The sequence below is a fragment of the Astatotilapia calliptera genome, chromosome 9, assembly GCF_964374335.1.
Source record: "Astatotilapia calliptera chromosome 9, fAstCal68.1, whole genome shotgun sequence".
Lineage (NCBI taxonomy): Eukaryota > Metazoa > Chordata > Actinopteri > Cichliformes > Cichlidae > Astatotilapia > Astatotilapia calliptera.
The window spans coordinates 9,250,221-9,268,274 of record NC_137430.1 but is presented as its reverse complement, the minus strand read 5'-3'; the positions used below and the strand labels follow the sequence as shown (position 1 = coordinate 9,268,274).

Here is an 18,054-nt window from a genome sequence, read left to right as displayed (position 1 = left end):
TCTTTAATCCAGGCATGGGTCATACAAAGAAAGGCTGCCAGCAAAACCAAACAATGTAGGCACAACGCAGGAAAAAAGGCAACAGGTCATGCATAAGATAGCCGTGAACACCAGGAAAAACAACAAGGAACACTGGGAGGCTTTGCTACAGAGCAAAAGACAATCGGGCACGTGGCAGGTGAAAGAAGAGAGGCGGACGTGGGAAATCTGATTGGTTAGCTGGGCAAAGATATGAGCAAAGCTGATTGGGTGTCCAGTTTTTCCCGTTACTTAACATTAGCGCTGTTGGATGAAGTGAGACGATTTAAAAAATATATGAAGTCAGTGATGTTAGACAAGACGCCTGGGTGTAGAAAAAACTGGGTGTGTGAAGTTTGTTTCTGCCACTGAAAAAGATGTCGGACGTTATCTTGAATTCAGTAACGGCTCAATTTGAAGAAAATAACTAAAAAGGCAGAGTTAGCTCTTATGTGGAAACAGAAGACATCAGCTGCCCAGTAGTTCACTATGACCACACTGATGTGACCTGTACAAACGGGTGAAACACACTGGATATCTGCAGTTGATGCCCACACTGGATGCCAGCACACTTTCCTGTGTGCATGTCCACTACATACCTTTTATGCAGCCATTCACAGCTGAAGAACCTGGAGCTTTCTGACTGACAGCGCTAACTCTCAGAAATTCTAAAAAGTCATTTAAAATTCACAATTTTTTTCTTGACTTTTTGACTTATCAACTCAAAATTTTGAGATACGTAATGCAAAACGTAACATTTTGATTTATTAACTTGAAATTTCGGGCAATGTGTGACCCTTTTTATTTTTTTTCCGTGGTGGAAACGAGCTTCCATGAATGAGGTTTGTAGTAAAAGGCACTTGGAGTAGAAAAGCACTATATGAATACCATTCAATTATCCAAGAGGAGTAAAAAAGCTTCATTATAGATCCATGATAATTATTAGTCATATTGCAACCTAATTCTTCAGGGCTTCTGCCAGCTTTAGGCAGGCCCCTCAGTGCCCGTGACCTTATTATTACTACTGCTGAGCTAATACAGACTGCCATTGATTAGATCATACATTTTCATTTCATTACTTAATTATCAATTCAACTCCATGGGACCTTTTAAAAAGCAAATAGATGTAATCTAAAACACTATAAGTTAATAATGTCAATTTGATTTTACAATTCAGAATTTTATATGCATACTAAGCAGCCCTGTTAAGATTTGGATCAAAGAGATAATTAATTATTTCACGTGCCAAACGAGAAATTGTCTTATCTTTAAATTACTCTTTGAGGTATTACACCAGATTTAGAGTTTCAGCTTTAATTTACGCCGTTCTTTCAAGGCGTCTGTGCCCAATTTATAGTCTTCATTAAGTGTCATTTCTATGAAAGACCACAGATTTCATTAATAGGCTCCGCACAATCAAGGCCCCTTTGAAAACGATTCCTCTTGTAATGTATGCTCAGGGCAGAGAGGGGGGGATCTTTACAAGACGTGAGCACGTTTTGAGTCGTTTCATAGACAGATTCCTGTTAAATGCATTTTTGAGCACACTTTGAGCCACAGTCAGTGCCCTGTCAGTGGACTCAGTGTGAGGTCAAGTTCATTGGAAAATGGCTATAAAAGGCAATCGGATGAGGCCCCAAGTTTCCCCAGTTAAACGATATTGATGAGTCTCGCTCACAGCACAGTGTGACTTGATAACAACAGCAGCTAAGTGATTTTGTTTTGGATTGTGGACAGATGTAATGCCCATATATTGAGAGGATTTGGCTCGTTAGAGCCAGACTTATGAAAACATTTAATCTGCATGCAGAAAGGATAATTAGAGACTATGAATACATCTCCCTCTAATTGTTTATCCCTCGGCCAGCATAAAACCATTAACACACACAACTCGGAGCCATCAATTTCTCTTCTCCATGACAGGGGTATTAAACATGACCTCGCCACTTTGGCACAGTTTTTGGACAGAAATGAGAAGGCTCTAATGCGTGGGAGGAGAAAGATGACAGAAAATATCAAACACTATTAAAACAGTAATTTTTCTTTTTTTAAATTTTGCTGTGGATTTGGGTGCGAAAACAAAACCCAGCAGGGATCTGAGGGCTCTGATTTAAGAGCGAGAAGGCCGCTGGGGGCCAGATAGTAGATCATGAATGGTTCCACTGTGTCTCCACCGAGCTACAGAGCAGAACCCGCGTGCGTGCATATACACACCCTGGCACCGGCTCCGCACTCCACTGGTCCAATCTTTTCATTGCCTTGGTGTCACTATGGAAACCCCCCTTCACCCCAGCTACCCCTGCACAGTCACTCCCACAGCCGTCCTCTCCTCAGTAATCCTCGGGCTGTAAGGAAACGATGCTGAAGCATGACTGAAAGGAATGGATTGTCGGGGTGGCTGGCGTGTAAAAAACAAAACAAAAAACCTTTAAAGAACTCAGACAAGTGTGTCATGCCTCTAGTTATCGGTGCACACCTGGGCAAAGGTGTGCGTCTGTGTGTGAGGGTGGCAGACAGAGCACAATCAATACCCAGTGAGGGAAGAAACCAGTTCCACTTGGTGCTATTAAGGAGATGCGCTGGTGCGTTTGTGCATGACTGGCCTGCGTGCACCTTTTAAGAAAATTGCCTGTGATTAGTTTATCAGAGGCCACGGCGTAAATACCACATGCGACGCAGTCACTGCCAACCACTGGGCTCAGACACAAAGGGATCATTCTGTTAGCGCAGTGATCTCATCGCTAAGCTATCTCTCTCACAGTTAGCGTCACGGCCTTGGTAGGACACTGGCCTTCAGAAATAGAGGACTCTCCTCCTCTTGTCAAGTCTTTATTTTTTCCTTCTCTATCGTTGTACTGCTCCGCTCAGGATTCAATATTTCCTTTGTTAAATTACCTGATAAGTGATCTCCTTTTCGCTCACTACCTCGTCTGTCCCAAACAGAGCCTTATATGGAGTTTCCACAACTGTTTTTGTTAGCTATGCCAAGGGGAGGTGCAGATGCAAGATATGATATGTGACTGACAGAACAGGGGAGGGCAGGGTAAGGAGGAACAGGGAGTAACAAAACTCTGAGAGTGCAAGGGGGAGGAAAGGAAGTAAAAGATGGGACGGCGGGGAGAGTACGATAAAGGAGAGGGAGGGAAGGACGAAGAGGGACAGAGGATGATCATGGGGGGTTGAAAGACAGAGAGGGGAGGTAATAAGTCCCTCCTTCAATCTGGTGTTGTTGATCAGGGCTAGTAGCAGAGCACACATTCCATTAGGCAGTAAATATTGACTCAGCAGCGAACAACTAGTTTCTATTGCATAGCAAACAAAGCTATTGTGTGCCTGGCAGCCCTGAAAGGCCTCTGTTTGCACATCACGCATCACAGCTGATAAGTAGGCAGTCTCATTCACCGTGGGGATCTTACACGTCTTCCTTTTCCTCTGTGCTCTCTATGCAATTCTCTATCTGTCTGCCACTCTTGGCCTCCAGCCACCAGGCCAATAACCTTGACTGTAATCCTCCTCCACATGGTGATTCCAAGTAGCCGGCTGAATTAATCACGGGCGTTCCCATCCCAAACAATGGGCTGAGACATGCTGTACAGCAATAACCGCTGGCCCGCTCATCGCCTGGCAGCTCATCAACATTTATGAAATGTACATTTAGGCCATGAGAGGCTAGGGCGAGACAAATGAGTGCAGCAATATTTACCTGGGTGACTGTACAGTGGGCTGGGCTGTTTGTCTGCAGATTACTTTGTGCTATTAAACGCTGACCTGTGAACCTGTGCAGCTCTCAGGATCTGTGGTGTAGGAGTGGACTCGAGCTTATCGCCTTCCTGGGACTGTAAATATGGGCCCGCACCCTCTTCCTGTCTGTTTCAACCAATACGCAACAAGACGTTCCACTATTGCACCATGTGCGCTGACTGTGCATTGGGTTGTGCAACATTAGCTAACATCTTTTGTGTTTTGTCACAGGTGTGTGCAACACTGATGCGTGATGTGAACTGCAGCCGTAAAACAAGAGCGCAGTATTAGTACATATGGGATGGTTCAACAGGAAGAGGTGTGACTATGGGTTTTAAAGCAGGCCTGTTATACCTACTATACTTATTTAAAATAATCCTCATTTACCTCCTGCTTGGCCTTGGTGCAGGCCCAGAGTTCATCCAGTGTCTGAGTGGGTACTCCGGCTTCCTCCCACAGTCCAAAGACATGTAGTTTGTGGGTTAATTAATTAATGTAACTTGTGTAAGGTGTGAATGTGAGAGTGAATAGTTGTCTGTGTCTCTATGTGTTAGCCCTGCGACAGACTGGCGACCTGTCCAGGCTGTACCCCGCCTCTCGCTCTATGACAGCTGGGATAGGCTCCAGCACCCCCCGCGACCCTGAAAAGGATAAGTGGATAGATGGATGGATACCTGAATAGCTCTAGCTTGCTAAGAATCAAACCAAATTATCCTGTTTTTTTCTGGAATGTGCTAACTCAGCAGTGATGTCATTTTCAAGTTTCAACATACTGATTTCCAAGATATCTGGAAGGCGTTACAAACACAGCAGACAGGGAGGAGGTCGTGGAGCACAGTGTGCCTGCATGAAAGGAGTTTGCAGACACGTCCACTTTCTGATGAACAGAAGCAACGTGCCAAATATACAGAAGAGAAGCAAGCCAAACTATCGATAAATACCAATATTACTGATATTAGTGATATCTAAAGGGAAGTAGGAAGTAGTTGCTTGGCTGACCTTCAAAAACTGAAGGACATGACCATGGCTACATGGGCAATATAGCCATGCTCAAATGTAGAAGTGCTGCATGCTATGTCCTATACAACATTATATATATATATATATATATATATATATATATATATATATATATATATATATATATATGTATATATATGTATATAAATATATATATATATATATATATATATATAAATGCTTAGTATGAGGCTTTCTACTGTCATATATATATATATATATATATATATATATATATATGTATATATATATATATATACATATATATATATATATATATATATATATATATATATATGTATATATATATATATATATATATATATATACATATATATATATATATATATATATATATGACAGTAGAAAGCCTCATACTAAGCATTTTCACATGTTACACTTTGGGGAGTGCTATGTGTGTGATCCTCAAACTGAGGCCCTCTAGTAGAGGTCTGGGACAGTGAGGGGTTCTGTGGAGTATCTTAGCTGTTCCTCGGATTGCGCTCTTATCAACAGAGACCTCTGATGTTGTTCCAGGAACCTGCTGGAGGCACTCTTCCAGTTTCGAGGTTACAGCTAATTCTCTAATTAACCACTGAGACCACTTTGAACCTTACCTTTAACACACACACACACACACACACACACACACACACACACACACACACACACACACACACACACACACACACACACACACACACACACACACACACACATATAAACCTGCTAAGGTTTGCAAACTAAAATTCCTGTGTGGTACAGTGTGTACAACAACACTGAGTACAGCTGTTGAAACCTGTCCCATTGTGTAACACGGCCCCACGTACCTGTAAACATGACTCAGCAGACTTGAATACTTGAACATCAGCACTGTAATTCTATGGTGCAACATGAAAAACCACACCTGCAGTCACTTGTTATTTTCCAAGCGCCGGAAAACACAGACACAGCTATGTGCATCCACCCACGAGCCAGCCAGCTCTCTCACTCCCCCTTCCAGGCTGACTGTTCGTCTGCCAGAGCGACACCTACTTTAAAGAACCGCACCAAGTCCTGTGCGGTAGGCAGGTTTAGGTGGTGCATTATAATTACACTGCTTTTGTCGCCGTGTGACGCTTCAACAGATGTTCAGAGAGGAAGTGCCCAGGAAGGCGCAGTGCTGTTTATCACAATCTGCCGTGAGTCCTGTAATATCAACTAGAGATTGAAGACTTTAATGCTGCGCTGCCACACTGAAGAAAAACAGCAGTAAAAATGAAAGCCGACCCATCAAAGCACAATATGTCCCCCCCCCGCACGCCATTCCCTTCTCCCCCATCTCCCCCATCTCCGTCTCGTGTCGTCCTCTCGCTGCTCTTTCAGTCCCATAGTACCAGCAGCAACAGTGTCTGGGCCCAGCAGTCTGCGAGTGGACGGTCTCTCTCAGATAAGCCGGATTCACCGTTACCTTTCTATTGTCTGGGTGGCATTTGGAAATACGCTGGACAGCAGACCTTCTAAATCAAATATTTGATTCATAAACAGCAGGGCCCCTGAGTCGAGCATGGCCAAGGTGCGTGTAATTCTGCCAGAGGACTCTGGGACCTTTGGCGCTTGCGAGCCAAAGGCGAGGAGGGGGGTGGGTAACACTCACGAACTGCCTCAGCTCTTCCTGTCTCACCGAGACTCAAATGGTAGGATTTAGTTTGTAAAAAAAGAGAAAGCAAAAGCACAGGAGATCATTTGAATAATGTTTCTGTCAGCTTCTCAGCCACTACCCCCCACCCCCTCCTCAAACCCCCCTTCTGTCGATCCTTCACCCTCCCCACGGTTCATCTTCACGTCCCCCTGGGAGGAATCTGCTCCGATTTACTGCAACATGCAGCATGCTCGACATACACAAACCACGCTTACACTCCACCGTGCAGCGTAGACACACACACATCAGATCACCATCACGCTTTGTGAAAAGCGAAATAGAAGAAATTTTGCTAGGGTGGATTTCAAAGTGAGCATTGATTGAATTCTCCAGTGTTTCCCTCTGTGATATAGTATGTCCTAATGTAGCTGCATTTGGAACAAAAATGGATGGTCTTGCATGGAAAAGATTGTTTCAAAGGCCACTACTGCTATTTTGCCTGAATATCAATGCGACTCTCAGATTTTGATCGCATACAGCACGATTGTATGGGGTTTGATATCAGAGAACAAAGGTTATAGCCCAAGGCGAGGTTTCATACTAGCCTTTATTCCCCCGGTGCAGCAAAAGGGACATCTACAACATATGCTACTATTGCAGCACGGATTTTGCACAAAACTGAAAGTTTTTCCTTTTTTTTGTTTTAACTGTTCTAATCTGTATGGAAAAATATTAATAAGTTAAACTGAAATCAATTGGGAATTAAACCTTATAAACAGAGGTGGGCACATCGATCCAAATATAGTAAAGCTGTGGTCCCTCGTTTATTGCGGGAGTTACGTTCTAAAAATAACCCGCGATAGGTGAAATCCGCAAAGTAGCAACTTTGTTTTTTTACAGTTATTATAGATGTTGTGAGGCTATAAAACACTACACACTTTATACACTTTTCTCAGACAGGCGTGAACATTTTCACACTTTTCTCTCGTGTTTAAACACTCTCAAAGTTCAAACCTTCGTAGAAAAATAAGTCCAGTATTATAGAAGGAAACCAAAGATTAAACCCTGTTTTCAGGTCCAGAACATGGGAATAGAGCAGCTGCCAGAAAACTCAACATTAATGAATCGATGGTACGGACGTGGAGGAAGCAAGAAGAATGAGTTGAGTAAAGTTTGACTTATCTGACTGTTTTGTTTCACTTAACGCGCCTTATAATCCGAAAAATACGGTAACTTCTACCTTCCTTTAGCATGTCCAGAAGTCCAACTATTTGTATGATGGTTAGCATCTTCCTCTGCCTTTTGGATGCTCCTGAAGGTGCCCTCGACGGTGCAAAACGTTTGGTCGACGTTGTGTTTGTTGGGGAGAAGACTTACAAACATACACTGCCAGCGATTGAAGATTAATGTAAATTTGACAAGCTGAAGCATTCTGTACTGAGCAGGAGACACAGCATGGAGGAGATTGATTGACGATGGTCTACAGCCAATCAGGACGCAGAACACAATGCGCTGTAAAAAAGAAAGCACGTAAAATTGCACAAAAAATCAGCGAAACAGCGAGGTCGCGAAAGGTGAACCGCGTCATAGCGAGGGACCACTGTACTGGTATCTGACTGATATGAGTGTGATGGCATCGATACTTTGATTCCATCCTCTAAGTTCAACGTAGCCCACTGAACAGCATGTGCTGGAAGGTTTGAGGGCTTTTTTGTGCACGTTAACTCATAATCACGCACAGTCAAAATCACAATGATTTAGTGGCCATCATGTGACTCATCTTTATACGCTTATTGGTATTGGATCGATACCAAAATTTGCAGGATTGCACAGCACTGCTCAACTAATTCAAACGAAAAACTCGAATCATTCAATTTTATTCATTTTTATTTAGCTCTATGCCTCCGTGTTACATTTAGAGCCTAATAAACCTCACACGAGCGTGAGAAAGAACAGAGTCGAATCCCCGCTGTAAAACTAACAAGATTGTCATAAAAAGAGTTATAAAACTCTACAAGCAGCATTTGCATAAACTTTAATATTATGCATTCAAAGTAGCCTCAATAAATGAGAGTCAACATGACTCAGTCACAGCAGCAGCACTGTGTGTGTGTGTTGACTAAACACAGGAGCAGCTGAGTGTTGCTTCACAGTCAGTTTCTGAGGTTAAACTTCAGGTACTACACGTGATGGAGTATATTGTACGTTTGATTAGTTATCCTTACTCCTACCTCTTAAATGAATGGTAAATGGGTTACATTTATATGTTTGCCCAATCAGCCACTTAAGTGCTGTAAACTACATGGCACAATCACCCATTTACACAACACACTGATTCTGTGTTGCACAGACGCAGTCTCACACTGATTAAATATCAGGTGACGTTTCCTGTGGTTCGGTATCTCACCCGAGGAAACCGGTTGGTCAACAATTCGTTCGAGTTCCCGAGCCACAGGAGCACTTGGCATAACAGCTTGCTTGTTAACCGTGAGACCCCCGCTGTTTAGTGCTTGTAGCAATGTAGGCGGCAATATCAAAAGTAAAAACTACTTGTGTGTTCTTCAAAAGAACGGTGAATTTATTTGGGGATTAATAGCAAACTCTAATGACTACAGTACAAGCTAAAAAGGCTCTGTTACAAAAGTGTTTAACACAGTTGACAGTTGTGCTTATAGTCTAGTCCTGGATTAGCGGAGTAGTCCAAAGCTTTTACCTGGCTTATAACAAACCATTCAAACTTTTTTAAGGCTTTGACGCGACAGAGTTGAAGAATCTGTTTGATGGAGGAGAAAAGTTGGTGAAAGAAAATTCTCTGTGAATATTTTAGTCATTAGCTAAGTTACAGCCTTAGGTGCTGAGACATGAAGCCAGTGATTAAGTGCCAAAAACATCAAACCCTCTGAGAGCCACGTGAGGCCATGTTAACACTTGTGCAGGGCGATATTTTAAGAATAACTTAGCGCTTTTTTATTTTAAATTTATGTTTAAATTAGGTGTCCTGCCAGACTTTACCTCAATTTAATCCATGTTCCTAAACTGCACCTTTCCACCTGCAGTAGGTATCTGACAAATAATATAACCTACTTTGAGCTGAAACCTATGCAAGAAGGCTACGATTTAGCTTTAGCAAGTGAAACTCAGGTGCTTTATTAGTCTTTTACTCGCTGATAACTTGATAAATGTGATCAGCTCTGTCTCAAGAAAGCTAAAATTTAAAGTAACTTAGATATTTTAAAATGTGGTGTTTTTTTAAATAAACCATTTGTGATTTCCATCTTTTATTTACAGAGTGTGACTGAACTGGCTAGTGCTATAATGTGTATTTAGATATAGCTTTTAAGCTAAGTTATGATTCTGACTACACTTGCATGTTTGTTTGTTATTTTTATTTGATCTAAAAGGGGATTTTAAGGATATATAAATATTGGGGGATGGCGCACTAAAATCATGGCTTTCCTTTATTCAGTCTTTAATAAATCAAGTCAAATCAGGTCAAATAAAATGAGTGACAGGATAAGTTTATGTAGCTGCCAGAAAACTAAAGACAGAGGCCATTATCGAGATACTGCATGGTTAGAAGAAAAGGTCATAAAAGCCAGGTGTGGAATCAAATCATCTGAGAAGACGTGAGAGGATTTAAGTGTCTGTTAAAGGAAAATACCAGCAATGACTGCTGCTTCTTGCCTCATTCACTTCACCACATTTCTTCCTTTTTATTACCCCATCACATGGATGAATGCTAGAGTTTGGGGCACGATCTGCAGACGGACATATTATAGCAAGTGTAATTTCCTGAAGTGACTGCTGATTTCTGTTGGTGTGAAACTCTGAGTTTTCCTCTTCCTGCCTGGAACTTAAATTGGGATTTGATTGGATTTAATTATCGTTTTTTAATGTTAATTTCAAGCAAAAAGATGCCAAAAAATCCAACTATGTTTTGTAAGGTGAACTCCACCTCTGGAGCGTGCAAGGGAATCATACTGTAGTTCAAATAAATAAATAAATATTCACTAACCTAGATAGGGACTACAAAAATGAAGAACCTGATTGGACGCTCCAAGGACTCATGAGGACAGTGAGACATGAACAACCTTTAACTTCCTGTTTGGAGTCATACATGCTATAAATGATGTAAGTACGTAACCATGTACTTCCCTTTATGTCTGTTATGCGACTTGCTTTAAATCGTTGCTGTGAGGCACAGCTACACCGATCCTCCTTGTGTCATCATTACGGACAGCCAAGAGTGTCTACACCACAGGCTGCCGTGACATTTACAACTACAGTATGTCACTGTGGCTGTAAAATTATAATTTAACATCTATCACAAATTTTAAGCTCAACATGTGCTGTATATATGTGTCATCACCTTTATTAGTTTAATTAATTTCAACATAAACCCTGACATATGAAGATACATTATAAGTTATCACCATCTCCTCCAGAAGCTACAAAAAAACATCTTACATTTTGTTTTATACATTAAAGTATGCAGGGAAAAGAACCAGAGACGTGACCTTTAGTCTACATGCACTGAGCGCTTCTTCTTCACTCCCCTTTTTTCACTCACCGTGTGTTTATACAGCGCTCTGCATTTAATTATTGGCTCTCTTTCACAGGGTGTCTTTGTCCTGTCGTCCTCCTCTAACCCACATGGCAGATGGCTGCCCCTCAGCCTGGCTCTACAGGAGGTTTCCTGCTGTTACAGGGAGTTTTTTCTTCCCACTCTTGCCAAAGCGCTTGCTTACAGGGGGACATGTATCCGTTGGGATTTTCTCAGTATTGTCGTAGGGTCTTTGCTTTGCACCTTGAGGCAACTGTTGTTGTTATTTGAATGAATATGTCACGTTACAATTTAATAATATTGTTTATTTTCAATCTAAATGAATAGAAGAGTTCACTGCCTGCTAACAAACACATATCGAGCTGCACGCCTGACTTTAAAGCCTGTACACACCGGATCTGTAAAAATATTTAAAAATGTGCTTTCTTTTTTTGGGTCAAGCTCGATCGTTCCAATTTTGCACATGTGAAAAAACAGATCTGACCAATCAGACAGCTGTATTTGATAACAACTGGCCTATGGCGTTATTTTTGTGCCTCTATTCTGAGCACACATAGAAATGTTGCCTTTTTCGGTTAGTATGTTTAATTATTTTATTTTAAAATATTTAATTTTTTAAGACCATTATTGGTTTTAATCTACAGGGTGGGCCTTGTAAATAACTCATGAAAGAATAAAGTTACGTTGAAACCGAGCACACCATTGTTTTTCTTGTGACATTACCAATAAGTTTGACACGTATGTGAGGATGCTGTTTGTAGATTACAGCTCAGGATTCAATACCATCGTTCCCTCGAAGCTGGACAGGAAACTGCAGGATCTAGGACTGAGCAGCTCCCTCTGCAGCTGGATCCTTAGCTTCCTGTCTGACAGACGCCAGGTGGTCAGACTGGGCAGCATCACCTCATCCCCCATCACACTGAACACTGGTGCTCCACAGGGGTGTGTACTGAGCCCTCTCCTGTACTCACTCTACACCTACGACTGCACAGCCACTAACAACTCCAACATCATTGTGAAGTTTGCGGACGACACTACAGTGGTGGGTCTTATCACCAACGGTGATGAGACGGCTTACAGGGAGGAGGTCAGCGCCCTGAACCACTGGTGTCAAGACAACCATCTCACCCTCAACATCGCAAAGACAAAGGAGTTGATAGTGGACTTCCGGAGGTGCAGAGAAGTACACACCCCCATCACCATCAACGGCGCTGCTGTGGAGAGAGTGAGCAGCTTCCGGTTCCTTGGAGTACATCTGGCTGAGGATCTTACGTGGTCAGTACACACAAACAAAACAGTGAAGAAGGCGCAGCAGCGCCTCTTCTTTCTCAGGAGACTGAAAAGATTCGGCATGAGCCCCCGCATCCTCAGGACCTTCTATCACTGTGCCATTGAGAGCATCCTCACTGGATGCATCACCACCTGGTATGGCAACAGCACCGCCTACAACTGCAAAGCTCTCCAGCGAGTAGTGCGGTGCTCTGAACGGATAATTGGAGGTGAGCTTCCCTCCCTCCAAGACATCTACAGGAAGCGGTGCCTGAGGAAAGCGGGGAGGATCATCAAGGACTCCAGTCACCCCAGCCATAAACTGTTCAGACTGCTTCCATCAGGAAGGAGGTTCTGCAGCATCCGGTCCCGTACCAGCAGACTGAGAGACAGCTTCTTCCACCAGGCCATCAGACTGCTGAACACGTCATAGACACCTCCGCTTCACTACTGGAACTTCAACATTATGCACTCCACACTGTATATAAATGCCACTTGTTTTGCACATATTCAACTCTGTATATTTTATATATTTTATTATTATTATTATTATTATTATTTTATTTTATTTTTTTACTATTTAATTTGTAAAAATGTGTATACACACACACACACACACACACACACACACACACACACACACACACACACACGTAGGAAAATATTTAGTATACACATCCAGAAATGCATACACTATTATATATTGTACATATATTTATTAGTTTCAGGTTGGCCATTCTTGTATTTTGCTCGTTTGTGTTGTTGTGTTTGCACATCTCTGTTGCTTGTGGGGCTCGCACACAAGAATTTCACTCGCATGTGCTGTGCCAGTGTGCCTGCACATGTGATGTGACAATAAAAGTGATTTGATTTGATTTGATTTGATGTGTCACATGGCCCTCTTCCTATTGAAAAAACAAAAGCTGTATCCAAGATGGCCGACTTCTAAATGGCCACCATGGTCACCGCCCATCTTGAGGAGTTTGCCCCCTCACATATACTAATGTGCCACAAACAGGACTTTAATATCACCAACCGTTCCCATGTTATTACGGTGTATCCATATAAATGGCCCACCCTGTAGTTTAAATTAAACCACTCTCCTGGATTTAGCTACATTTTGGACGATGTTTCCAGTAGCTAGCAAGCTGAATTGAGACCAAAACAGCCAATCAGAATTTTTGCATCCAAGTCTGTGACTGGTTGGTTTTGTGGCACATTTTTATTGGTGTACAGAAAGAGTTGAGCGTGCAGAGAGCAGGGATGTTGAGAGTGGGAGCGACACACTGAGAGCAGATCTGCAGATGTCTGTCAGCACACAGAGCAAATATCAACAACTGAGCGAGAGGGATAATAGCAAACACTGAAATACATTTCTTGCACGCAGCAATAAATTTTTGTTCTCTCAGATTAAGCTTTTCTTCGCTCAAAATAATTTTCTCTTCAAAAGGCAACATTTGTACTTGCAAAAATTATTTGCTTGTGCTCAAAAATAACACCATGCTGGCCTCCTAGTTTAAAACGTACGCTGAGCAAGTGCTAAAACCAGCAAAATGCCAACAAATCCATGCAAACATACACAACTTAGACAATGTGTCAGCATATGACTGTTGCCAGAAATATAATAGTACGGATGTAGAGCTATACTAAAGAGGTAAAACTACTTAATGCTGCATGTCTGGTCACGTGAACTTCCATCAGAGACGACCCCCAGATACTATTAATGCAATTAATTTTAGCTACTTCTATTTCATATCTCCCAATAGTCCCTCTTATACAAGTGTTTTAGCAAGCTATGCAACTGATGCACTATTGCACAGAAAAGCAGTGAGGCAATGTATTCAAGCACTACATACACTGTAGCATCTTCGTCTTTAGTGTGCCGGCTTTGGTCAGCAGTTCGTGCACTGGAGGAAGGTAAAACCAACTCTTTGTGTTAAGCGGCGCAGTGCGGGAAAAGAGGAAACGATTACTATTCAAAGCCTTTAAATGAATTTAAAAAACAGTGACTTTAGTGCATTTGCAATTCAATCACCGTGTCTCGGATTAATGCAGAAAATGCCATTTGCATTCCTACTTCGAGCCGAGCTGTGCGCACCGATGCACACAAGGATCACAATGGCGGCTAATTTATGTGGTAGTTTTTGCTGCATTATCATTCGTGATCACCTGTAAAGCTGCTTAATGTGCACGATCTTTCAGACAAACCTGGCAGAGCAACGTATGCGGCGTGCGTCTTGGATTGTTCCTTAAAAAACAGCGAAAACACTGTATGGAACAGCGGGGTGCGTGGTTTGATGCTGTTCATATCCCTCCCTGCTGTTCAGCACTTTCCTCTGAGGCTTTAGTGTGTTTTCATGATGCAACATGCTTGGCAGCTGGCAGAGTTGCAGAGCCTTGTCAGCTCCGAGTAAAAGACCCGGCATAAGCCCTAATGTTTTGTGACTGGAATTTTGATCATTTTAAAATCTTTTTTTTTCCACACTTGTTTTCTCTGCTCTCCCTCGCTTTCCTCTCCAGTTCTCTCTGCTTCAGACTCTCTCTGCAAGTCGCAGAATAATGAGTTCCTCATCCTGCCGCCGTGTACCGTGCTCACTGTTGCAACCCAGAGCTTCTTTGATATGGATTCTGCTTAAATCAGCCATCCCAGTTATTGTTGGGCTTCTTTGAAAGGTCACACTCTCATTAAAACCAATCACCGATGGCCGTTTTCACATCACCTTTGCCCTTTTGAAAGGCTGCTGAGAGATGATTTCTGCCTGTGGAACAGATTATCCTTTTCAAATAAAAATCTGAACACAGAAATGGAAGATCCCGGGAGATCAAAGACACTGAGGTGGATGATCCATATCTCACACCGATTTCATTCCTGAAATTCAATTAGCTGGCAGCGCTGTCACAAACGAAACGCGATGCTACCATATGAAATGGATTTCATTAAATGGAAACAAGCAAATCTGCGATTGCAGAAGATGTGATATTTGGGCCCAGAGCCACATCGTACAAATGACCACGTGTCTTTAAAGCTCTGTGTTCTACTGCCATAGTAACAGGGATTAAATTAGCACTGCAGTGAAATGAAGGTATGAAGTCTGGTATGCAGGCTACAATATCCTGTTTACCCACTGGTACCAGCTCTGCTTTCACATCTGGAGAAAAGAGAAAATCTCCACCCCAACTTCTCTGGCAATGTGACACTTTGTGCTTCGTCTGATAACGTGCATAAGAATAATATCTGGAATCTAAAGAGTCCGCACATTCTCATCCACGAAATCAAAATGCGATAGGAAAACTAAGAAATGGATTACAAAGAGTACAGAGTGACTGAATAAAAGAAGCATATAAATTAAGATCTATTGCACTGTTGCGTGGAGTTAGAGGTTACATTAGCCACAGACTCTTGTGTGAAGTTTTAGTAGTTAAAAGGCTGCAGGGAGGCTGTGTTGGCAGGCACTGAAATACAATCTAGGAGTTATAGTTTGAGACATTTACAGGCCCAGATGCCGAGCATTGCAGGGTCTGCAATATGAAGAAATCTGCAGCTCTCGAAACGTTAGAGTAGCAACAGTTTTATCTCATTGTTTTGTAGTAGTAGCTGCCTGGCGAGCTCCCTGTAAAGGAAATTTGGTATAAGTTTGGTATAAGTCAAAGATGGGGGTGTTTTAACTGTGAGGTAGATGCTGAACTCTTCAGCATTCATTTGTACTGAAAGACTCGCCAAAGCTTGATTTAGACTCCTGCTGGGAATCTTAACCGCTGCCAGCATTTAGGCTTGAATGTGGTGCACAAAGCGTTAATTACCGCATGGTCTTGTCCCAGTGTTTCACATGCAGTACCAGCCAATGGAAACAAATAAAATGCTGGAATTTTTCTCCCTCCTAAATCCCCACTTATTGTTGTGGTCAGTTTTTTCCTGGTGCAATAGCTTCTTTGCACATTCCCTCATGTCCACTCTTATGGTTTTAGCAATCTCGCCCCAGGAATTCGCTGACAATTGTGCATCCTGATATTGAGTCAATCATTATTCTCTACACATTTTAAAACTGCAATGAAATGCACAGGAGGAATCGATGTTGCTAAACAGGCCAGTCACAGTAGATTTGGGCTTTTTCAGCCTGATGTTTAGTTACATTTCAAGTGTGTGTCAGGTTGTGAAGTTAGGTTTAGAGGGGTCTCAAAAAACCAAATAGACATGCGGACATCTCATGCTCGCTGACTGTTGATGAAATTTATGTCACTCAGACCTGTGGACATGGAAAGTATAATTCTGGTTTAAGCAGTTGGCTGTTCATTAAATTTAAGTTTTTAAGTTCATTTTGTTTCTGCTTTTTGCCAAAATTAGCATTAACGTGACATACTTTGCTAACCACAGCCATTTGCTACCCTGTCACAAAGCTGTCTGCCAATTGGCACAACTAATCGTTTAGCCTTTATTCTCTTTCTTGGGTATAACTGTCGATGAAAATGTGACCAACAAAACTAACGTCTGAGATCTTTGTTTCCTGTTCAAACTTATCAAATCATTAGGTTAAACTACTCATCTAGTTTTTAAGATCTGAATCCCGTGGTTATGTCATCAGAAATGATTTGCTCCTAACAAAGTCTCATGTGAGCTTGCTGTTACCACTGCAACCTGATTGGATGCAAAGTTTGACACATGCAGCAACAGTAACTAAGAGCAGCAGAGCTTACAATGTGCCAATTACGTGCTATCTAATCAGAAGAGGCATAAATTTCCAAATGCATCTGATGCTGGTGAGTTGCCAGATGGCTGAGCTGTCCCACCTTTTAAGCTGATAACATTGTGACTTTTGTATGGGTGCGTGGAGAGAGAAATACTCCCACGCACTGCTCGATCTCTGGGTTTATCTTGAGATGAAGGCCAGACAGTCCGTGGTTCATCAGTGACTTAGTGACCATAAAAACATGTAAAAAAAAAAGAAAAAGAAATGAGTAATATAAGCTTATCCCGCATATGATAGCAGGGGCTGATAAAGTGTGAGTCCTCAGGGTGGACAGGAAGGCAGGTAGAGACTGGGAATGAGACGACAAACTAATTATGAAATCAAGATGTATCTCTCTGCCACAGAAGTAGAAACACAGGAGGAAGCCAAGAGCTCAGGATGGAGAGATTTGATTAAAAAAATGGAGGCTCTGGCTAACAGACAGCAGTGTTTACAGTCACTGCTTGAACTCACTGAACTTTGTGCAGATTCTATAGCGGATAAACATAAACCCAGAGCTGAACTTAAAGGGAATAACCATCATTTTCACGTTAACTGTCATCATCACGAAATGCCCGCAACAACTGTAACAGCTCACGTTTGAATTATTTATGTGCAATATATTCAGGTGGCACAGCAAATTATACACCAGCTCGCCTCCTTAACAGCGAACAGGAAAAATATTTGCAGCAGTTCTGCCAGTGATGAATGATGCCGTTCCGTCGAGTTTCCAAAATAAAGGAGTGAAACAACATGGGTGTGTGAGGAACTCTGTGTGAATGAATTGTTTTGGCTGCGATCCAGAGAGTTCCTCCAGCAGAGCCAGTTAAAACACAGATAGCGGCGCGGCTCATTGTTATGTAGGGATCCGCCCAGAGCTGGGATTTGCGCGTGGAGTACAAAAGCAGGGAAATGGAATCTCAACACAAACTGAAAACGGGATGGGATGATGTGACAGTGGGGTTGTGCAGGGTTGAGGAGATGCCCTTGGGGAGAGGTGGAGAAACTCAACAAAGGTCTTCACAAGCTCAGACAAGTGCAGGAAACTGCGCTGAAGGCTTAAACAAAAAAACTGCTGCTGTAACCTACCGTGATGC

At 42.3% G+C, this 18,054-nt stretch overlaps 1 protein-coding gene across 1 annotated transcript in view; it reads left to right on the top strand.

Moving 5' to 3' along the window:
* Positions 1-17,550, top strand: part of pfkpa (phosphofructokinase, platelet a) — a 74,208-nt gene extending 56,658 nt beyond the window's left edge. Inside the window, exon 21 of the mRNA XM_080305925.1 lies at positions 17,109-17,550. Coding sequence (XP_080162051.1) covers positions 17,109-17,146 — 38 coding nt within the window. The 3' untranslated portion in view covers positions 17,147-17,550. The remainder of the gene's footprint in view (positions 1-17,108) is intronic.
* The last annotated feature ends 504 nt before the right edge of the window (positions 17,551-18,054 follow it).